This window comes from Gracilinanus agilis, chromosome 4 (genome assembly GCF_016433145.1).
Source record: "Gracilinanus agilis isolate LMUSP501 chromosome 4, AgileGrace, whole genome shotgun sequence".
Taxonomy (NCBI): domain Eukaryota; kingdom Metazoa; phylum Chordata; class Mammalia; order Didelphimorphia; family Didelphidae; genus Gracilinanus; species Gracilinanus agilis.
The window spans coordinates 247050713-247075706 of NC_058133.1; the positions used below are offsets into that span (position 1 = coordinate 247050713).

At 36.5% G+C, this 24994-nt stretch overlaps 1 protein-coding gene across 2 annotated transcripts in view; it reads right to left on the reverse strand.

Annotated features, from left to right (window-relative positions):
- Window positions 1-24994, reverse strand: part of PIK3R5 (phosphoinositide-3-kinase regulatory subunit 5) — a 60892-nt gene that overhangs the window by 22639 nt on the left and 13259 nt on the right. For both annotated transcript variants that reach the window (XM_044672769.1, XM_044672768.1), the window contains exons 2-8: window positions 22371-22471; window positions 18872-18940; window positions 17169-17307; window positions 8696-8765; window positions 7832-8006; window positions 6641-6794; window positions 4214-4297 (exon numbers count right to left, since the gene is read on the reverse strand). In XM_044672769.1, coding sequence (XP_044528704.1) covers window positions 4214-4297; window positions 6641-6794; window positions 7832-8006; window positions 8696-8765; window positions 17169-17307; window positions 18872-18940; window positions 22371-22471 — 792 coding nt within the window. The remainder of the gene's footprint in view (window positions 1-4213; window positions 4298-6640; window positions 6795-7831; window positions 8007-8695; window positions 8766-17168; window positions 17308-18871; window positions 18941-22370; window positions 22472-24994) is intronic.

A 24994-nucleotide genomic window follows, 5' to 3' on the forward strand; every position in this document is an offset into this window, starting at 1 on the left:
AAATTATATTGTCCTATTATATAATAAATCTAGTATCTCTGATGGATGAATGGAAATGGATGAATATTTACAAAAATGTAAAACACTTGAGAAAAAGAACCTATTTAAATAACCCAATATCGGAAAAAGAAAGAGAACAAGCCAAAAGACAGTTAATTTCCAAAGAAAAAAAATCTAAGACCAGATGGATTTACAAATGAAATCTATAAGGTATTCAAAGAACAATTAATTCTAATATTAGACAAACTGTTTATACTACTAAGAAAAGAAGGCATTTGTTCAATCTCTACAATATAAATATGGTCTTGATACCCTAAACATAAAAAAATACATCATCCTTAATCAATATTGATGCAAAGATTTCAATAAATATAAGCAAGTATACTACAATAACATGTTAGAAAGATTACACACTATGACCAGGAGATATTTATACTATGAATTCAGTTAGTTTAATATAAAGAACACTATAAATATGATATATCATGTTAATGATTTAAATAATAAAAAATTAGTAGATCAATATATACTGAAAAGACTTTTTAGAAAATCCAGCATCCATCTTTATTAAAAACTCAGGAAAGCAAAGGAATAAATGGAGTTTCTTTAATATAGCAAATATTATCTATCTAAAGCCAAGGGGGAACATTAAAAATAATGGGGAAATTTTAGAGGTCCTTCTAATAAAAATCAGGGATAAAGCAAGGCTTCCATAATCATTTCTTAAGACTAGAAATGTTAACTACAGCAATAAAGCAATAAAGAGAAATCAAAGGAATAAACATAAACAAAAAAAATCAAAATTATTATTTTTCTTTCCAGATTGATGATTTACTTATAAAACTAAAAAAAGACAACCAAAAATTAACTTAAAATTAATATATTCAGGGTTGTAGGATAAAATAATTTCACATAAATCACAGTACTTTTATGTATAACCAATAAAGCCCAGTAAGAAAACCTAGAAAGAGAAGTTTCATTAAAAATAACTACCAAAGCTACAAAATATTTGGAAGTATATTTACCAAAGTGCACTAGGAACTAAGTCCATCTTAAAACAGTCTTTGCAGAAAGAAAAATAAATAATTGGAGAAATATTAATTGCTCCTGGATAGATCAAGCCAATATGAGAAAAATAGTAACTATACTATACATATTAATTTACTTATTTAGTGGTATATAAAGGGCTAGAAAAATAGTAAAATTTATATGGAAGAGCAAAAGATCAAGAATCTCAAGGGTAATAATGAAAAATAGTAGGAAGGAAAAAATACTCTAAAGTAGTAATTATTAAAATGATTCAATACTTGTTAAAAAATAGAAAGATTCTTCAGTGGAACAAATTAAATATGCAGCATTCATAAGCATACAATCATAGTAGCATAGTATGTGATAAACCTAAAGACTACAGGTATTGGATCTATGGACAGGAAAAGACTTCATTAATAAATAAGTAACCAAGAGGATTATACAAGATAAATTAGCAATTTTGATTATGTACAATGTATAAAGCTTTTGTGCAAACAAATTTAATGTAGTTAAAAATTAGAAGGAAAATTGGTAAATGATAAAAGTCTCATATCCAAGATTATTATACCTTACACTCCCACCATATTCTCTGGTTCCATGACATTGATCTCCTTGCTGTTCCTCTAAAAAGACAATCCATCTCCAGCCTAGGAATTTTCATGGAATTTCCACATGCCTGGAAAGCTTTCCCTCCTCAGCTTCCTTCATGACCCAGCTAAAACTCCATCTATAAGGAAGCCTTTCCCAATCCCTTTTTATTCTAGAGCCTTCTTCCTTCTGTGGATTATTTCTAACATTCTACATATAGCATGTTTATAGGTAGTTGTTTGCAAATTCTCATTCTCCCCCATAAGATTGTAATCTCTTTGATAGCAGACACTCTCATTTGCCTTTCTTTGTATCCTCCAGTGCTTATTACAGTGCCCGTTACATTGTAGGACCAAATAAATATTGACGGATTGGCTGACTATAAACAACTGATTTAAATTTATAAGACTAAGAACTATTCCCCAATGGATGAATGGTCAAAGGATATGAATAAGCAGTTTTCAAATGTGTAGAGGACTATCAATAACCATACAAAAAATGTTCTGAATCACTATGCCTAAAGAAATGCAAACAAAAGCAATTTTAGGGTTCTGTCTCCTGTAAAGATAACAAAGGGAAAAAAATGATGTGTTAAGAGTTGCAGGAAAAAAAGGCCCATTAGTGTACTGTTGGTAGAGCTGTGAATTAGTCAAGTCATTCTGGAAAGCAATTGGGATCTATGCTCCCAAAGTTACTGAACTGTACATACCTTTTGACCCAACTATACCATTCCTTGGTCTATACCCCCCCCCAAAATCAAAGAAGAATAAAGGATCCATGTACACAAGAAAGTCTTAGAATAGCTTTTTTCATGGTAACCAAAACAAGTAAACTAAATGGGTATCCTTCAATTGGTGAATAGTTAACCAAATTAAGGTATTTGAATGTGATGGAATATGACTGCGCAATAATGAAAAGAATAGTTTCAGATAAAACTTGAGAAAATCTCCATGAACTAAAGCAGAGAGAATAGAGTAGAACCAAAAGAATAATTTATACAGTGACAACATTATAAAGAAAATCAACTTTGAAAGGCTTTAGAAATTTGAGCAGTCCAGAAGATTAAAATGAAATAAAACACCTCCTGAAAGGGAGATGATGAACTTAAAATTCAGAGAAAGACCAATGGCCAATGCAGGAATTTGCCTGATAGATTATTACATGTACATAACAAAGGGTTTTTTTGTTCAATGGAAGGTGGAAGGTCCATATGAAGGGCAGATTATAAATGTATATACAAATAAATTAATAAGTTTATGGAAAAAACTTATCCCTCCTTAAACATAGAGTGCTTCATATGTGCTTCTCTCATACAAATACCATACATGATACATATTATAATTATCTATATGTAAATGTTCTCTCTCCCCTCCCACTAAACTGTAAGCTCCATGGGGTAGAGTATATATCATCTAAATCTTACAGTTCTTCATTATACACCGTAACAACAATATTGTAGAATAATTGAATGTGATCAGACTTTGTTACTAAAAGCAATACCATGATCCAAAACAATTTTGAGGGACTCAGGGAAAAGAATATTATCCACCTCCACAGAAAGAACTGTTGGAATAGAAATGCAGGTGAAAACATGAGATTTATCACCTGTTTATCTGGGTATATGTTTTGGGGTTTTGTTTTATAAGATTGTTCAGCCCTTTCAAAAATTAATAATATGGAAATATGTTTTGTGTAATAACATATGTATAACCCAGACTGAATTGCTTGCCAGTTTCAGGAGAGGGGAGGGAAGAAGGGAAGGAGACAATTTGGATCATATAACTTCAGAAAACTTTTGTGGAAATTTGTTATTAAAATTAAAAAACATTTTTAAAGGAAAATTCTTCTAGGCCTAACAAAATAATTTATTATTGAATTGAGTTTACCCACTAGAGGACTTTCTTTTCAGAAACTCCAAGACCTTTACACCTTTTCCTAACCCTTTTCAAAGATGTCCAGAGTACTGTGAACAAGGATAAGTATCTCCAGATTATTTCATGGGAACAGGCAAACCAAGGATGTGTATCAGGTAGCATTGCCTTTCAATGAGAGGGCTGAAATCAGAGCACAAGGCTACCCTCTTCCAAAACTAACCCAGATTGTATGGGTATACGATTTGGGGTTTTGGTTTTAAAAGACTGCTCTGTTACAAAATTGAATAATATAGAAATAGGTATCAATCGATAACATATAACCCACTGGAATTGTTTGTCAGCTCCAGGAGAGGGGAGGGAATAGGGAAGGGAGAGAAAATGAATCATGTAACCATGGAAAAAAACACAAAAAAAATCCTCCTTTAAATAATTAATTAAATAAAGAAATAGCTCATGAAGGAAATTAAAAAATCAAAAACAAAAACTAACCCGGACAGTAGGGACTCTACCAGCTTGCTGAGGACTCTGAGTGTTTATGTTTCACAGAGCCTGTGTAGCCACCTCTGAAAACTAATGGGGGAGAGAGAGCACTACTGATCCCAGAATAATGGATGGCCATCATGGGAGCCAGGAAAGAGCAGAGGGCAAAACAGAGGAGGGAAGGAAACAACAGACAAAATTTCTTTGGCATCAACTGGAAAACTGACACACACATTCCTTACCAAAGCTGTCCTGATTCCAACTACAGGTGTAGCACCTGGCTACTGGAATGGGGATGGTATACAGCTTACAGGGCTGAGCTGTCTCTACAGGAATAAAAAGAATACAGTTTCAGAGTCGGAAGAAGAGACCTTAGAGATCATCCAAATCTAAACTTCTCATTTTCCAGGTGAGGCAGTGAAGCCTACAGAAAGGAAACATTTATTCAGTTATTTGGTAAAAAAAAGTCAGGACAGTTTTTACAAGAAAAATTCTTAGTGTATCTAAGTTGTTCTTACTCCTATTACAGTGGTAATATTTTGCTTTGTTTTTCCCTTCTGGATCTATGATTTCAATGATGTTCCTGGTGAGGAAACTCCCTCTAGTAATCAATAACTAGTCTGGGCACTGAGTAGAGTGACTTGCCCAGGGTCACATAGCCAGTATGCTATGGGACTTGAACACACATCTGCTTGACTCAAAATTCAGTCTCTACATACCATACTACACTAGTTCTCTTTTGGAAATCAATAGCAGTTTCTTCCCATTCTTCCTCTTCCATTCCCCTTACCGTGGTCATTGGATCAGTTGCTAGCTCCCCCCAACTCTTTTCTGCCCACATGAACTCCCCAGTTAAGAGACAATAACTTCCCTACTGTCCCCTCTTTTTTACGTAAAAATCCTATCAAGCCTTCAGGCCACAACACCCTCACAAATCTTTCATTCCAGTGAACAATGATTTCTTCCATACTCTAAATTCCTATAGCACTTGTGACATTTAACTAAGCTGTCTTGCACCGTTAGTGAACTTTTGAGTTTCATGAGTGTTCCTCTATGAGAGACCTTTGATTCCTCATCATATCCTGGAGATCCTCCAAGGCTCTTGTTAGTGCACAAGGTCTGTCGAGTTTCATCTACACCAAGCTGGAAAGGTTTTGGGTATGGGTCCAACCACAGATTGCTGTGCAACCAGCTTAGCTAAATATAGAGAAGCTCAACAACAGTGGGTTGGCCAGCAAGTGAAGAATTCTTTGGTTGTTGCAACTCATAAGATTGGTAAAAATAGAAAAGGGTCCCTTGATTCTGTGTGGTCCCTTTTAGCTTCTACAGTAACTATGACAGAGTGGTGGAAAAAGGGATAGGCAACAGACAGGCAGAATGGGTGATTTTTCCCCCAAAAGTAAAATGATTTGCTATATTGGAGGAAATGAATTACATAATATTCTTTTTATAAATTAATCCCGATAAAAAAGGAGTTGCAGTGAAATGAAAGGATGACTCAGAAATTCTTTTAGTTGAAGCAACTAAAAGAGTTGGCAGGATTGACTTAATTGCACATACAAGAGTACGAAAAATCATCATTTCATGTGATAGTAGTGTGATGTAATCAATATCTATCAGAGTTTTTCATCTTTTCATATAGATTGGGATAGTTCTTTCCCTAAAAGGCAAGGAAAGGGGGCAGCTGGGTAGCTCAGTGGAGTGAGAACCAGGCCTAGAGACAGGAGGTCCTAGGTTCAAATGTGGCCTCAGACACTTCCAAGCTGTGTGACCCTGGGCAAGTCACTTGACCCCTATTGCCTACCCTTACCACTCTTCTGCCTTGGAACCATTACATAGTGATTCTAAGGTAGAAGGTAAGGGTTTAAAAAAAAAAAAAGGCAAGGAAAATATCACAAAGACTTGATTGGCCAGAGGACTAAAATTCAAACATTCTCACTTCCTGGCCACCCATAAAAGAGGCACACCCATACAGAGCGAAGGACTTTCAGACTTGGTGGATGCTACACATCCTGGCAGCCTTCTCTGTTGGCCAGAAGCATTTTTATATGGAGATGAAGGAGGCCATGCTTATCCCAAGCTAAATGTTAAAATCTCGAGTATCTTTTCTATGCTAAAGCTATGTAAAACTTTTTTTTAAAGTAACTGTTGAATGATTTAGAATGTCTCATATCATTACAATATCAGATCTGAGCTGCCTGCCCCATCTGCCTTATAAACATTTGGCCAGGTTGCTTTGCTCATAATGTCAACTTGTCTGCTATCTGTTACAGGAGATAAAGTAGTGAAATTTTACAAAGAACCTAACAAAATACTAAAAAAAAGTCAATCTATGCATGTACTTCTATGTCAAGGAATAGGCAATGTTAGAAAAAGCTTCATACCCATCTATCATAATTTTTTTTTTCAAGTACATAGTTGGAAAGCAGTGAACATGACCAAAATGCTAATCCTTAGAGGATAGACACAAACTGTCAGTATGATCATACTCACAAACTTTCCAGCCTGCCAAACTTGGCAAATATTCCATTGGCACATTTGAGGACTCCAGGTTACTCCCCCTCAGGGAGAATGTGTATGGATGTGTACACAGTAAGTATTCAGTATTTGTTTCCTTCAAATCTGCAAGATCCATTTCCATATCCATCTTTCTTGCTCCAAAGCCTTACCTGAGATGTAGGGGAAGCCAGCTTTCTCTCCTACAGCTTTTAACTTGGCTTTCAGCCACTGCCGGGCCTCCAAAGGGTCTCTGATGGCAGAGGCTTGTTCCTGAGCCTCTGTAGTCTCTTCAAAGATGGCCTCCAGTTCCGTCACAGTCTTGGACTAAAACACCCCCACACAGAAGAAAAGGTCTAACACCGCACTTATGATCTAGCAACCTGTCCTTCCTGCTCACTCCCTAGTTGTCATTTCTCAAGCCCTTCCTAGCTTGATCCTTGCACCCTTAAATCATTGACCAACCAGCCCCCACCTTTGCACCTGGGTATCGACCCCTCTTCTCCTACTAATGACCTGAAAGGAGGTGAATGGAGAGGAATAGGAAATCCGAGCTGGTTTCTTCAATTTATAGGTGAAGGAACTGTGGTCTAAAGAGAAGAAATAACCTGCCCATATTAATTAGTTCATTAGAACTGAGACAAAACCTTAATTATCTCAATTCCATATGTAGGGATCCTTCTATTGCACCATAATCTATCTGTCTGTCTATCTCTTTCTCTCTCAAAAAACACTTCTAGAACCTTGCCTTAGTTCCTACCTAACCAAAGTGAAACTGATCATGACCTTGGTCAGGATCTACACTGAAACATTCTAATAATAGAAAATTTAAAATAATATGTATTATGCTATATTATGATTATTATGCATAATAAATAATAAAATAAGCTTCAGCATCTTTCCCACCTTTAATACCCCCTCCCATTCCCAAGCTACAGCTATCCACATCACCAGCCATCAGAATTTAATAACTGAATTTATATATCTCTTTATAGTTTACGAAGTTCTCTTTTTGCCACAATCCTTTGAAGGAATTATTACAAATATCGTTTTCTCCACTAGTATAGCAGGAAAGTAAAGCTCAGGGAGATTGTGACTTGTCCACAGCTATTGATAGGATCTGAAATTGATCTGATATGATTTAATATGATACAGGGTATTGTGTAAAAAGACTGCTCTGGGCAGACCAAAATATACCAAGAGAAAGATCATAACACACATGCTTGTACCTGATAACTGGGTAATATTGATGTTCACCTAGAAAAGCTCTTCTGCTTCTCCCCAATACTAAGTATTAATGAACCAAGGTATCTGCATGTTCCATTCCAACCCCAAGTTCCCAGAGGGAAGGTTGGCGACCGTACCTGAAGCATATGGTGTAGGCGGGTCAGGTCACAGCATACCCCAAAGGTGGCCTGGTAAACATGTTGCAGCAATGTGACATAGGTGCTATGGGGAGAAGGTTCTGGGAAACTCATCTTGTTAGCCACAGATAAGAACTCAGCCTGTACCTCCAGAGGGTTCAAAAGTAGTACAGTGCTAAAGACAAATATAAAACAACAAGTTCAGGTTGTAAAAGAAGGGAAGAGGGTGGGGTTCAGTCTAGGATACCCATTTCCCTGCATCTTGTCTCTTAGATGAACACTGGGTAGACCTTGAAGAAACATCACAAAGATGGAGTAAGACACAAAATAGAATTTTAAAAGTGTGGACTTGCTGACCCTATCCCACAACTTAATCTGAAGTAGCAAAGACCTAAGGAAGACTCAAACTAATCATGCAAATGAATCTTGGGGGGCTCAGAGAGAATAAGCCTGAATGCCATAGTATCATTATAGTTCAACTGTTTTTCAGTTGTGCCCAACTCTTCAGGAGCCCATTTGGGTTTTTCTTGGCAAAGATAGTGGAATGGGTTGCAATTTCATTTAAAGATGAGAAATTGAGGCAAACAAGGTTAAGTGATTTGCCCAGGGTTGTACAGCTAAGCTAGTGTCCAAGGCCAGATTTGAGCCTAAGAAGGTGTCTTCCTAATTCCAGACAATCTATCCATTGTGCCACCTAGCTGTCTGAGAATGCCATAGTATAGTGGGGACACTAAAGAATGGCATAAACCTCCCTTCCTTCTACCTCTCCACCAGGCTTGGTTTCCTGCTTCCTAGAGCTGCAAAGATAAGCAACAAAGGGCTTATCAATCCATGTGCTCACATACTTCCATTCTGAGTACTCACACAGTGGAATTTCGGTGGTTTCTGATGGACAGTCCCTGTTCTGCCCTCACTAGTCGCTGGTAGTTGATGCCTGCAAACAAAAGAAGACTATTCAGCCCAAAAGAATTGCAAGAAAGGATATCCCATTCTTTGCCAAGGACTATGTTATTGAGTCCTCCACACCCCCAATACATCTCAGAGTTCTCTCTGATATCAGAAAGGAAGAAAGGACCTCCCTTAGAAGTCAGCTAAGAAAATGAAGGGGAAGAAAGGGGGACTTCAGGATAGAAGGATGAAGAAAGGTAGGGAAGCCTCACACAATAGAAACCCTTGGTAAAGACACCTAGCATCAAGATTGTTCTGGGCACCATTCATTTTGTCCCTGATTTCTGGGAGACAAATGGGTAGATCATGGGGATCTCATGTGGTTATCACTCAACCAATCAACAGTATTTATTAAGTTCCTACTCTGTGTTAGGCACTGTGCTAGGTGCTAGAGAAAAAAAGACAAAGACAAAGCATTTCTTACCCTCAAGGTGTTTGATTCTACTGGAGGAAGTGTCAAGTACAAAGATGAGAAAAGAAATATATACAAAGTAATGTCAGAGTGAGGTGAAGCAAGAGATCTCAGTATTTGAGAAGATTAAGAAAAGCCCCAAGGCAGTACCTTTGAAGACAATGATTCAAAGAGGCATAGATGAGGAAGTAGTGTATTGCAGGTTATAAGGGAAGAGATGAAAGATGGAATTTCAGGCATGAGGAACAGTTTGATATGATGCATAGCACAGCTGAGTTCAAGTCTAGATTTGGTCCTTAGAGCATGTGATAGAGAGGGGAAAGTGCTGGAACCAGATTGTTTTAAAAGCCAAACGGAGGAGTTTATATTTCATCTTAGAGGCAAGAAGGAGCCCCTGGAGCTTTTTCGGTTACACAAACATGGTCACATCTACTTTAAGAATATCAATTTGGAAATTATAATGGATTGTACAAAGGTGATAGGGAAGCTGTAGGATACTCCTGGGAAGGGATAAGTACCTAGACAAGGGTGATTGTCATGTGAGAGGAGAGAAAAGAAATGATGTGAGAGATGTGGACATAGAATCAGTAGCACTAGATCACTACTTAGATATGTAGGACATGGAAGGGATTGGGGTGTGAGTTATTAAGGATGATTTTGAGACTGTGAACTAGGCTAAGCACAAAGATAATGGTACTTCTGGATAGAAATGGGGAATTTAGGGGAAGAAAAGCAGAAAATTCATAAAGTTCTTTTGGGGACATTTTGAATTTTAGATGGCTAGGGGATAGGTGGTTCAGTAGAAAGATCTTGGGCCTAGAGTTAAGAAGACCCAAGTTCAAATCCATTTGCTCAACTGTAAACTGGGAATAGTAATAGCATCTACCTTTTAGGATTATTGTGAAAATCAAATGAGATGCTATTGGTATGGTAATAAGAATAGTACCTGGCATATAGCAGGCCACCATAAGTGGTAGCTATTATTATATGTGCAATAAGTTGTTGCTGATTCAATACTGGAGCTCAGCAAAGAGACTAAAGCTAGATACACAGATCTATTAATCATCTGTATATAAATAATAATTAAACCCATGGAAACTGATGAGGTCACCAAGTGACCAGAGTATAGAGAAAGATGAGAAGAGAACAGAGCCTGGGGGTACATCCACTGTTAGAGAATGGGATATAAATGATGATCAACAAAGAAGACTGAGAAGAAGCTAAATGGATGAAAACCAAGAGGCAGCAATGTCTCAATAACTGAGATAGGAGAAAGTATGAGGAAAGAGATTAACGGCTTTAAATATTATACAGAAGGATCAAGAATGAGAGAAAGGCCTTTGGACTGGTTGATTAAGCAATCATGGATAACTCTGTAAAGAACAATTTTAGTTGAAAGACAAGATCAGATGTCAGATTGTAAAGAGTTAGTCAAATGAATGAGGGAAGAATGCAGAACAAGAGTATATAAACTCATACTCATATAGAAACTATACATGTATGTACCTGTGTATCTTTAAAAAAAAAAGAAGTTTGGCTGGGAAAGGGAGGAAAGTTATAGGATTATGATTTGAAGAGATGGGTGGCACAACAATTTTTTAAGGATGTGGAAGATGTGGCAATGTTTTTAAGGAGTAGGAAAGGAGCTAGTAGATAAGAGATTAGAGATGAAGAAGGAATGATTGTGGGGGCTATCTACCAGGAGAGATGATTGGCTTTATCAGGAAGTCACCTCTTCATTAGAGACTGGAGTAAGGAGGAGAAAATGTGTCAATTGATTTTGTGATACAGACTAGGAAAGAAGAGGTAGTTCAAGTTTTTTGACTTGTTTTCTCAGTAAAGTAAGAAGATGAGGTCTTCTTGAGAAGAGAAGAGGAGGTTCCCAATAGTCACTGTTCCAAAGTTCCCCAGTACTCTGGAAGCTTAAGTCACATTATGATGTCATTTAAGCTAAGTAAAGTCTTCTGAAGAACTCAAAAGTAAAGCTTTCTCATGTTGTTTTCCATAACTCCAAATCCAAATTTGGTCTTTGCTTTATACTAGTTTCAAATGTCTTCTTTGATTTTCTAGGCACTAACTAATTCCCAGCCTTATAAAATAAGGTAAAGGTGATACAATGATGAGTATTGGCCTAGATATCAGCAGATTTGGATTCTTGCTCTGCTGCTAACCAACTTTGACACCTGTAGAAATTACTAAATTCTTGGGAGCCATTTTCTTATCTGAAGGATTATACTAGATGATATAAAATACCCCTTTTAGTTCTAATGTTCCAGGATTCTTTTGAAAAAATAATTAATTTTTAGCATTCTTTTTGAGTTCCAAATTCTCTCCCTCCCTCATCTCAGCCACCCATTGCGAAGGCAAGCAATGTGGTATCAATCTCACATGTGAAGTCATGCAAAACATATTTCCATATTAACCATGTTATTAAAAAAAAGCAAGAAAAAATAAGAAAATTAAAAAAGATGCTTCAATCTAAGCTCAGAGTTCATCAGTTCTCTCTCTGGAAGGAGATAGCATTTTCTACTTTGATTTCTTTGGAATTGTCTTGGATCATTGTATTGATTAGAGTAACAGTATTTCAGAGGTGACCATCATTAAAATATTGCTGTTTTTCTGTACTCTGTTCTCCTGGTTCTGCTCATTTCACTTTGCATTAGTTTATGTTAAGTCTTCCTCAGTTTTTCTGAAACCATCCTCATTGTCATTTCTTAAAGCACAAGAGTATTCTATCACAAACATATGCCATAACTTATTCAGTAATTCCCCAATCAACTGGCATGTCTTCAATTTCCAATTCTTTGACTCCATAGAAAGTGTTGCTATAAATGTTTTTGTCCATATTAATTCTTTTCCTTTTTATTTGATCTCTTTGAGATACAGGCCTAAAGTGGTGTTCCTGCCCATTGAACATAGTTCCATGTTGTTCTCCAGAATGGTTTGACCAATTCACAACTCCACCAACAGTAGTGTCCTTATTTTCCCACATCCCCCCCACCATTTGTCATTTTCCTTTTCTGTCATGTTAGCCAATCAGATAGATGGAGGGTGATACCATTGTTGTAATGTGCATCTCTCTAATCAATAATGATTTGGAACATTTTTTGTATGCCTATAGATAGCTTTTATTTTTTCTAAAAACTGCCTTTTCATATCCTTTGACAATTTACTAACTCAGGAATTCTTATTTTTACAAATTTGGCTCAGTTCCCTATATATGTGAGGAATTAGGTCTTGAAGAGAAAATTTACTATAAAATTTTCCCCCAGTTTCATGCTTTCCTTCAAATTTTCCTTCTAATTTTGGCTGCATTGGTTTTGTTTGTGAAAACACTTTTAAATCAAAATTACCCATCCTACTTACTGTGATCTTCTCTTTTTCTTGGTTGGTCATAACCTCTTTCCATAGATCTGACAGGTAAATTTTTCCCTGCTCTCCTAATTTACTTATAGTATCATTCTTTATGTCTAAATCATGTAACTATTTTGACCTTATTTTCATATATGGTATAAAATGTTGATCTATTCCTGGTTTTTTTCTAATTGAATATATTGATTCCAATATTGAATAATAGTGGTAATAATGGACATCCTTGCCTCACTATGATCTTACTGGGAAGGTTTCTAGTTTATGTATACTACAAATAATACTTGCTCTTGGCTTTAGATAGATACTATTTATCATCTTAGGAAAGACTCCATTTATTCCTATACTTTCTAGTGTTTTTAATAAAAATGGATTTTCCATTTTGTCAAAAACTTACTACATTGATTGATATAATCATGTGACTTTTGTTGTTTTTGTTATTGATAATAGTCGATTATACTCCATTACTCCACCCTCCCTATTATCACTTCCCTCCCTCCTTTGTCTCATCCCCTTCCACAGTTGGGTAAGTTAAACTTCTATACCTGAATATAAATATATATATTCTTTGAACCCAATTCGGATGTGAGTGAGATTCAAGTATTATCTGCTCTTCTCCTCTGTTTTCCCCTCCACTATAAAAGCTCTTTCTTGTGTGCTTCTTTCACGTGAGATACTGTATTCTTCCTCTCCTTTCCCCCTTACTCCATTGTGTTATCCCCCAATTTTTAAAACAGATCTTCTCAACATAATTGATACCCCTGCTCTCTTTCTATGTAGACTCCTTTTACCTGCCCTAATAATGATAATGGGTTTAGGAATTACATTGTCATTTTTCCATATAAGAATGTAAACAGTTTAATCTTATTGAGTCTCACTGTTATGGTCTCTCGAGTCTTGCATTTGAAAAGTCAGATTTTCTATTAATCTCCAGTCTTTTCATCAGAAATGCTTGAAAGCCCTTTATTTCATTAAATATCTTTTTTTCTTTTGAAGAATTATACTCAGCTTTATTGGGTAGGTTATTCTTGGTTGTAATCCTAGCTCCTTAGCCATCCAGAATGTCATATTCCAACCCTTCTGGTCTTTTAAGGTGATAGTTACAAAATCTTGTGTGATCCTCACTGTGTCTCCATTGAATCTAAGTTGTTCCCTTATTTTTCTTTTGACCTGGGGACTTTGGATTTTGGTTATAAGATTTCCAGGAGTTTTCATTTTGGGATCTTTCTCAGAATGGAATCCATGGATTCTTTTGATTTCTATTTCATCTTCTAGTTCTAAGATATAAGGCCAGTTTTCCTTTGTAATTTCTTATAATATGATGTCTGGGCTCTTTTTTTAATCCTGGCTTTCAGGTAGTCTAATAATCATTAAATTATCTCTTCCCAATCTATTTTCCAGGTCATTTGTTTTGCTGATGAAATATTTCATATTTTCTTTGACTTTTTTCATTCTTTTGACTTTGCCTTATTGTTTCTCATCTCACAAAGTCATTAGTTTCCACATACCCAATTCTAATTTTTAAGGAATTATTTAAAGAATTATTATTTCAGTGAGATTTTATATATCTTCTCCCATAAGCCCAATTTTGTTTTGTAAGGTATTTTCTCTAGCCTTCTTTTGGTCCTCTTTTACCAAGCTGATAGTTGTATTTTTATAGTTTTGTTTCATCATTCTCATTTCTTTTCCATTTTCTCCTCTACCATTCTTATTTGATTTTTCAAAACCATTTTTTAGCTCTCCTAGGAATTCTTGCTGGACTTATGTCTAGATCACAGTTTCTTCCTTGAGGCTTTGCTGGTAGCTATATTAAAATTGTCTTTTTTATGGTCAATTTCTTTTTTTGTTGTTTACTCATGTTTTAAGCCTATTTTTTTACTCTGAACTTTATTTTAAAGTTGGATTCTGCTCAACCAGGGAGTGGAATCACCATTCCAAGTGCTTTTTTGCACTTCTGTTTTCAGAACTAGTTCTAGAGATCTGGCAGTTTTTGGTGCTTCCAGGTGCTTCCTGGGTAGTGTGATCTGGGGGGAAGTGTGTTCATTGTTCTCCTGGTCTCCACTTTGATCCTTATCAGGGAAGGGTAACACTATGTTTGGAGCAAACGCTATTGCTCCGAAGGTACTCTGCTTCCTTGTAATCAAAAGTCTTTTTCTATACTTTTGAATTGTGACCCAGAAGTGGGCAACAGAGTTGCAAAACAACACTCTATCCTGCTCCTAGTGTTATAATCTCTTTTTGGCCAGTTACTCAATCCCCTGACTATCCATGGGCTGAAACTGCCAAGTCTCATGGTTGGCATCACCTTCATGTACACCTTTTTTGGGACGATGCTAACTCCAGTGTCATAGAGCTCTTCTTCTGATCTCCTAAGTTGTCTTGGACAGAAAAATATCTCACTCTGTGCTCTTGTTGGTTCTGAGACTCCAGAATTTGATTTGAGCAATTTTTTAAATGTCGTTTGGTGGGGAATGCTTGGAGACATGAGATGTTGTGCTTTTTCTACTCTGCCATCTTAGCTTTGCGATGTCCTATGATTCTAAAGTATCTTGGTTCATCTTCTGCATGAGGGTCCAGACCTTGACCTCTGAAGGAAGATTTGCTAAGACCAGATACAATCCAAACCCATATCTTTGCTGGTACTATAAGTCATGTGGATTGTCTGAGTCCCAAAGGAAAGCAGACATATGAGAAAGTTGCTGAAGTCTTCACAAACCCCTAGTTCTTTCTCACATGTGGAGGTGGAGGTGTGTCTTAATCTGAACTGGAGTGGTATATATGTCCCTGAGGAAAGTGAAGTTTATCAGAGTGATGAACTATCTTGATTGTTTATATGCTATTATATATAAATCTCCTGATTTTTTTTTCAGGTTTATATATCTAAAGATAGAAGAGAACTTAAAGATTTTCTAATGTTTCTAGCACTTCAGTTGAAAAATAAGGAAACTGAAACCAAGAGAGACTAACTGCAACTTGCTCAAGGTTAGTACTAAATCAAATTAAGAACTAGGATAGGGTATAGCACTATGTTCTAAATGCTGAAATTTAGAAAACTTAAGCAAATATACGGAATCATATCTATGTTACAGGTAACTTCCCTAAAAAATTCGGCTCCCAAGGTAAGATTACAAATAATTTAGCTTTTGACATAAGATATAAAAACAGGTAGAAAGAATTACTTTTTCCTTTACATGTGAATAATATTACCTTTAACTAGGCCTTACCTTCATTCAGATAAAATCATAAGACTATCATTCTGGAAGGGCCATCAAAGGCTATTCAATCCAACTTTGTCAAGTGACTTACCCAAGGTCATACAGGTATTCACTGATAGAACCAAAATTTGAACCCACACCATTTGACTCCACATCCAGCATTCTTTCAAATGAACTACAATTCCAAAATTAATTGACTTGCCCAAAGTCACCAGATAGTAAGCAAGATTTGAACCCAAGACCCTTGATGAAAAATCTAGCATTAAAAAAAAACAGAACAACTCTTACCTTCTGTCTTAGAATTAATATTAAGTATTAGTTCTAGGGCAGAACAGTAGTAAAGTAGTAAACTGGAGTTAAGTGACTGGCCCAGGATCATACAACTAGGGAGCATTTGGGACCAGATTTGAACCCAGGACCTTTCATCTACAAGTCTCTATCCACTGATCCACCTACCTGTCCTCTAGCACTCTTTCAAATGGACTACAGTTCCACAATTAAGTGACTTGGCCAAAGTCACCACAGTAAACATTAGAATTAAGATTTGAATTTAAGTCCTTTGACTCCAGAGTAAGTGCTCTATATTTTCTCCACTATAGCACATTTTAAAAATACAAGTTTATATGTACATTTTATAACAAAGCTTTTTAGAGACAAAGTCTAGAAAAACAATCAACAATAGAGAATCATATCCACATTCCAAGTAATTCTTAAGGATTCTGTTTCAAAATTTACTATATAAGTTGGCGTGAAAGGAAAAAATATAAGATGTTAAAATCTTTATCAGTATAAACCTTTTCCCCTTAAGTCCCAGAAAGCACTAGGAAGTAATAAGATTTCTTTTTTTTTCCTTTTTTTTTTTTAAACCTTTCATCTCAGAATCAATACTGTGTATTGGTTCCAAGGCAGAAGAGTGGTAAGGGTAGGCAACTGGAGTTAAGTGAGTAGCCCAGGATTACACAGCTAGGAAATGTCTGAGGCCATATTTGAACCCAGGACATCAATTTCTGGTTTTTCAGAGGGGAAGGAGGAAGTTTAGAGAAAACTTTTAAAAAGGTTATCTATAAAAGGAAAAAAAAGAAAAATATGGTGGTGTTTCTTCTTCCGGTTTTTCATCCTCACCTTCAACTAATTTTTCCTCTGGTTCTATTCTTATCTTTAGAGGCTTTAAACTTTTCACAAATTAAAATCAATGTCTGTGTTCCAAGAAGCTTGGGGAGAAAAAAAAACCCTAAGGAAAACTAATTCCCAGTCAGGCTCAAAGTTGCAGGAGAAGTAGCTGAAGAGTGTAACTGGTTAATATTCAGGAGGGATGCCATTTCAGAAACCAAAATATGAGTGCCCAGGAATATCTTCCCTGGCAGCTTCCCTTGCTACCTTGGCACCTACATACCTGGCACCTTGAGTTCTGCGTCAATGAAGGTGAGAAGCTCCTGACAGATGCTACAGTAAGGTATGGGCCAGGTCAGGAATCTGTGGTAGGTTCTAGCTGCCTTCAGAAGGAGATCTGAATCTGGTGGGAAATGTGGAGTCTGTGAGAAGGAAGCAAAGTAGAGAAGAAAGTCAGAATTAGAACAAGATTGGAGTGTGGAAGAGAACAATGACAAAACAAAGGAGAGGAGATCAGAGTTCCTTTTAGGACTAATTCCTCAAAATAACAAACATGCCATCAAGGAAATTTAAGTCATCTCAGAAGTGGGATGGCAGTAAAGCAGTAGCAAATAAAATAGGAACAAGTAGGACACTTCTTCTGGTGAGATGGTCTTGATGTACATGACGATGTATAAAATGGCATTTTAGGTACAATTAACAGAGGCAGATGGATAGTCTAGTTCAGTGATGGGCAAACTTTTTTTTCTTTTTTTTTTTTTTTTAAACCCTTACCTTCTGTCAATACCATGTATTGACTTAAAGGCAGAAGAGTAAGGCTCTAAGTAAATATTAGCTATTTTATTTTATTCAAACTCATTGGAATTTGAATCATTCCAATGGCTTAAGCTTTTTGTGATGCTCTCATGAGAAGCTGATGATCCAGAAATCTTGCTATTCCTTGGACAGCATCTATGACTCCTCTCTGGGAATTGTATTCTAAGCTTTCATCATGTGATGATGTGGCCCAAGTGCTAGGTCTCAGAGATGTTAAGTAAGTGGCTAAAGCCATATATTCTATTAAGTCCCAGAGCTGGACTTGAACTGAAATCTTCTGAATACATATACAGTGTTCTTTGTACTACATCTTAAAATGTTATCTCTCTTAGTATCCTGTAAGCTCAACGAAGTCAAGTGCTAGGTTGTTTTTCACCTTTGGATTCCCCAACTCTTAGCTGAGTGTTTAATCATGGTTAAATTAATGAACATTAGCAAATTTCACCTTCTGAGGGTGGATTTGTTTATAAAAAGGGCTAAAAGAGTCAAGGGTGATAAATGCAATAGACAACCAAGTTAGGCTTGAGGGTGAAAGAGGTGTGGTTATAAATGAACAAGACTGATTTTCTCCTATGGTTGATAAAGTGGATCTAAAAGTGGTACCATAAAGGGAATAGTGCTCTGAGCAACAGTATTGGTGAAGTATATATAATGTTTCCAAAGGGAAGTGCTCTGCATGGAATAAATCTTACATGGACAGGTAAACTCTCATTTTTGCTAAAAAATGAACAAACAAAAAACTTTGTGAAGTGGAGCTCATTACTTTTAGCCAATTCCTATACACTAAACCTTGACTTTTGTTCCATATAAGATGGCTATTTGTTTGTTTGTTTGTTTGTTTATTTGTTTATTTATTAAACCCTTACCTTCCACCTTGGAATCAATACTGTTCCAAGGCAGAAGAGCAGTAAGGGCCAGGCAATGGGGGTCAAGTGACTTGCCCAGGGTCACATAGCTCAGAAGTATCTGATGTCATATTTGAACCCAGGACTTCCTGTCTCTAGGCCTGGTTCTCAATCCACTGAGCTACCCAGTTGCCCCCAAGATGATAATTTCAAATGAATAATCAGGTAAGCAGTGATATCCCTTTGCAGAAGAGGCAGGACCTAGACTGAGCAAAATTATGGTCAGATTTCAGAGGTTTTAGTGTTATCCCACCTCAGAACTTACACAAAGAACAGTAGAGTAGAAAAGCAGAGCCAAGGGAGCCAGAAGATCATAGCTGCATTTCTCTTGGACCTGTAGGAAAGAGGAGAGACAGAAGAAAGTGAACCAAACTTATAGGGGAGGGGAAGAAGAAAGGGAGAAAGCGAGTCTGGAGAGAGTTGAGGAAGGAGGATGGAGAAGAAGAGAGCCATAGGGAAGAAGAAAGCACAGAAAAGGAGGAAGGGACAGAGCAAAGACAATAGTGTGTAAGCATGTATATCTCCATGAAATCCTGTGATATTTCTAAACATATGGCCTGCCTCCCCATGTTTTTCCTTTTTTCTCCTAGAGATAACCTTTCTAAAAGTTTTATTTTAAACTTCCTCCTTCTGGGGGGAGCTGGGTAGCACATTGGATTGAGAGCAAGGCCTAGAGATGGGAGGTCCTAGGTTCAAATCTGGCCTCAGACATTTTCCAGCTGTGTGTCCCTCAGCAAGTCACTTAACCCTCATTGCCTAGCCCTTACCACTCTTCTACCTTGAAACCAATACACAATATTGATTCCAAGGTAAAAGGTAAGGGTTTAAAAAAATTAAAAAAAAAAAAAACAACTTCCTCCTTCCCCTTTGGAAAAAAAATTTTCATCAATATCTTTTGCTTTTAAATCAGCTATATTTCCGAAAGTAAACCTCCTTACTCCCACAGACACCCCTTTATAATAAAGACTAGATAAAGATGTGGAAAAACAATTCAGAAAAACTAACCAACACATCAAAAAAAATATGACATTATATATAGTAGTACTCCACATCCATAATCTATAAAGTAGGTTGGGTGGTATCTTCTTGTTTCTTCTTTAGGGCCAGTCATTTATAGCATTTGGGTTGTTTTTATTGCTTTTCTTTCTATTTACATTGTTATGGCCATTGTGTTTATTAATTGCCTGATTTTGCTTACTTCGCTTTGCATTAGTTGATGAATTTTCCCATATATTCATCATATTCATGGTCTCTTATAACACTGTAATATTCTATTATATTCAAATACCACAACTTACTTAGCTATTCTCCAACTTATGGGCACCTACTTTATTAAAGTACTTTTTTAATCATTGAACTCTTTGGGGTATATGCCAAATAATGGAATCTCTAGATCAAAAAGTATATATATTTTAGTTACTTTGTTAGTATAATCTCAAATTCCTTATTGGAATGCTCAGATCAATACACAATTTCATCAGCAATGCATTTGAGTGCCCATCTTTCCATAATACCTACAACACTGATTTTAGTATCCTTTGTTATCTATGTTAATGCTGAGTATGAGGTGAAATGTAACTTTTAACCTGCTGATATGGATCATTCTTTCATGTACTTTTTAATAATTTGCCATCAAAAGGCAAAACAAATTATAGCTTATGAATGTAATGGAATATTATTGTGCTATATGAAATGATGAGTATTGGAAGCTCAGAGAAAACAAAGGAAGATGTGCATGAATTGATACATGAGAAGAAGGTAGAATCAGATAAACTACATGCAGAATCACCACATTATTATAATGAAAACCTTAAAAAAACCCCAAGAAATTAGATTAAATGCCATGACCAATATTCATTTCAGACCAATATTGGGTTCAGATCAAACTTCTAGAGGGCAAAAATCTGTCCTGAAAGGATTACTAATGGGGGCCTATGATAATTTTGTGGCATAGGAAATCTATACTTTTCATTATCTACAGGTGAAGCATCTTTCTCCAATTTACATTTACCTCTCAATTTTTCTACTAGCAATCCTCTGTTTGTGAAATCTTCCAGATTTTTTTTTGTTTTAACTCTTCCTCTTCAGAGGATGGTTATGAGGCCAATTTCTAGATTCTCGCTTTTGTTATCCTCTTATCAAGAATTTGTTAGTGATTGATGAATCTGGAAATTCACAAAATATTAGTTGAGTAGTTTCAGCTGCTAGTTATCACTTTATTTCACTCTGACTCTTTTTTACCTCATTTATATGTTTTATATTGACCTCGATCTTACACTTAGAACTTATTCCAAAGATCAAAAAATTAATACCTATTAACTCATAATACTTACTAACCAAGTTTCCATTTTTAATAGTTACAACATTAAAATTATATTTACCAAAATAATAATATTAAATATTCATTTTTAATGATCAAATAATTGATAATATTAAATACTGAATATGTAGCACATATAGAAATAGACAATGAAACAATACTTATTTGTAATTATATGTATCAAATAATATAATAAAAGAAGATATAAAACATCCAAAAGAAAGGGGGAAAAGTTTTCCAACTGTAGCTTATCATGGAATGGGCTATGTATATTTGTTGGCAACCAGATCAATCCTCACCTCTCTCTACCTGCTCCTGGATGATTTACTTATTAAATCCCATCCTGTGTTCTAAAATAAACAAGGTGTATGTTCTGTTATTTCCTCATCAATTAGTAGAAATGTTCACTCTTTCTTATTAATTAATTAGCTCTGGGTCCCCACTCCAGTTTGTAAAAACCAGAGAAATCTCTTTTCTACATACTTTCTCCTCATTCAGCATCAAACTCTGGTTGATATATGGAGATATCATGGAGAAATAGTCTTAGAAAAGTATGAATGTTACTATATAGTTTATTAACAATAACAGATAATGCAAAGACATTATTATTAGCTGTAAGAAAAGACACTTTAAGTGTGGGGCAGGATCCTCAGCATGTCAGTTAACCATCCCTTTCCCCTTCTACAACACCAGCCTGGATTGGTGCAGTCTCTTCTAGAAACACCTTATAAAATAAAAGTTAAATTCAGGTCTCTTAAAATCTCTCTTTAGACTCTTTTTTTTTGACAGCTCACTTATTATCTCGGGAAAGAAGTTTGTATGCCAGGTAATATGCTAAGCACATTTAAACTATCACCTCATTTTTTTGATCCTCACAATAACTTTGTGAGGTAGGTGCTATTATTTATACCCATTTTATAGTTAAGAAAACCAAGGCAGACAGAAGCTAAGTGATTTGTCCAGGGTTACACAGGTAAGAAATATATGAGTTTAAAAGAAAAAAGAAAAAAAAGGGGGGGGGGAAGAAGTATCAGTGTCTGGAATGAACTTTCAGATCTTCCTGACATTCTCTGCTCTCTATTCACTGCCACCCCAGTGGCCTCAGTTACTACTGAAGGAAGATTAGAACAGTTGGTTTTACACCAATCTATTCATACATACAAAATATATACAATTTGTTTTACTATATACCTATTGTTTCTGTCCAGTAGAATGTACACTCGTCATGAGCAAGAACTATTTTATTTTTATTTTTTTCTCTAGTACCTACTACAATGTTATGGTTGGAAGTGTTTAAAAAATTATTTCTGAACTGAATTGAAGGGTCTTTGAAGTCACTTTCAAGTCTGAGGTTTAAATGATTCATACCCTAGATTCTTTACATCAATTCTTTCAATTCACCTGGTTCCCCCACCCCCACCCCAAACCTTAGGCTAAGCCTTACCTCTGTGGTTTTCTGTAGGATTTGCTCCAGAAGGATAAGAAAGTTGTCTGGGTCCCTACTGACTAGCTCTTGCAGGCTCCAGCAGTTTAGACACAGTCCAGCTAGAAAGGGAAAAAGAAAGAAAGAGGTTACTTATGGGACTCTAAGTGAACAAAAGGGAAGAAAGCTAAAGCTTCAGAAATCACAAACCCAATCTTAGCACCACCCACCTCACTCTCCTTCCTCATTCCCAAACAGCTCTATACGAAACACTGAAGGTAAGGATTCACTACGTAGTATTAGTTTAGGATCCTACAGTCCTACAATACAGGTTATCATGAATAGAGCCATAATCTAGAATAACCTCTCAATTCCTTCTTGCCAGCCAGTTCTCTTCAATCTTTTTCTGGAAAAGGTTCCTACTGAAAAACATCATTCTCTAAGAAAGAGACTAAGTAGAAAAAGGGACTTCCTGGTTAAGATGGAGGCTGAGTAAAAAGCAGCTGCTCAACCTCTCCTAACCGAAACATATAGGACTCCTCAAGAAGACATAAAAACAAATCCAGAGGAATGAAGGGATTCCACAACAGGGCGCAGCATTGAAGGTACATGGAATTGGGGCATTTCCATGCTATAAGGGGGTGAAATAGCTCTCACTAAAACACAAGTTGAGCAACCCCCTCCCCCACCCCATACCACCTACAGTGCCAAAGCCAGTGCACAAGAGCTAGAGCAAGCTTGTGGCACCCATTAAGTCCTTGGCAGCTACCTGGGGTCACCAGGGCCTGTTCCTGAGAGCAGCAATACTTAAGACCCCAAGAGGCTAAAGAACGCATGTGGACTTTGAACACAGACCTTGAGCGCAGGCTCTTGAGTCCATGGATCCTCAGCACAGGAGCGGACTCGGATACTGAGCACAGGAGTGGACCTTGAGTGAGGACCCAGTGCAGAGGGGTGCACAACTGTGGAAACAGCACCCTGAAACTATTAAAGGAGCCTCAGACAGAGGAACAAACAAGGGGGCCACCAGGAGGCTTGACCCTGAGAACGAGATCTGAGACTTCAAGAGCCTAGAGAGCACAAACAGACTCTGGGGGTGAGGAAAAACCTGAGAGGGCACAGGGCTAACAATGGCAAGCCATTCTCAAGAACCCCAAAAGAAAAAGATCATGAAGAAGAAATCTGTAACACTGGACAACTTTTACACAGAGAAAGTCCAGACAGCAGAGCAAACAGCAGAGGAGAACAAACAAGTAATCACATCCAAACCTTCCCAAAATAGTGAAAACTGGTCACAAGTTATTGAAGAGTTCAAATTTGAGATGATGATAAAGATGGAAGAGATCTGGCAAGAAAATAACAGTTTAAAAGGCAGAATTTCACAATTAGAAAGTGAGGCAAGTCAACTGAAGATCAGAAATGACCAGATTGAAAAGGAAAACCAAAAGATTATAACCGAAAACCAGTCCCTAAAGGCTAGAATTGAGCAATTAGAAGCTAATGATCTCTCAAGACAGCAAGAACAAATAAACCAAAGTCAAAAGACTGATAAAATAGAAGGAAACATGAAATATCTCAATGGGAAATTGACAGATCAAGAAAACAGGGCTAGAAGAGACAATTTGAGAATCATTGGTCTTCCTGAAAAAGAAGAAATTAATAGAAATTTGGGCTCCATTCTAAAGGAAATTATTCAGCAAAATTGCCCTGAAGTTCTACAACAAGAGGGCAATATAGACGTTGAAAGGATCTATAGATCACCGTCTACACTAGACCCAGAAAAGACAACCCCCAGGAATATAATAGCCAAATTCAAGAGCATCCAAGTAAAAGAAAAAAAAATCTTACAAGAAGCCAGAAAGAGACAATTCAAATATCAAGGAGCACCAATCAGGATCACACAGGATCTGGAAGCCTCCACGCTAAAAGACCGCAAGGCTTGGAATATGATATTCAGAAAGGCAAGAGAACTGGGCCTTCAACCACGGATCAACTACCCAACAAAACTGACTATATACTTCCAGGGGAAAGTATGGGCATTCAACAAAATTGAAGATTTCCAAGTATTTGCACAGAAAAGACCAGGACTAAATGGAAAGTTTGATATCCAACCACAAAAATCAAGAGAAACATGAGAAGGTAAATAAGAAACAGAAGGGAAAGAAAGAAAACTCATAATTTTTAAATTTGCCTCTTTAAGAACTTCAATAAGATCTAATTATCTGTATTCCTATGTGGAAAAATGCTATGTATAATTCTCTGTAGTGAACTCTATTCACTATTATAGTATTCACTATTATAGTAATTAGAAGAATAATTCATAGGGAGAGGGTGGAATAATAAATGGTCTAAGATGATATGGGGGTTGGGAAAGAGGGGGGTGAATAGTAAGGGACACCAAGAGAAACTTGAGTGAATAAGAAAAATAGGATAATCTATTACACACAAAGAGGGCTTGGGAAGGGGAAGGGACAAATACTATTATAAGAAGGAGAGGAAGAGAGCATTAAGAGGTAATATTTAAACCTTACCCTCAGTGTAATCAACCCTGAGAGGGAAGAGTAGCTATATTATCCATTGGGATATAAAACTCTATTTAACCCTACTGAGAAAGTCAGAAGGGATAAACCAAGGGGGGGCAGGAG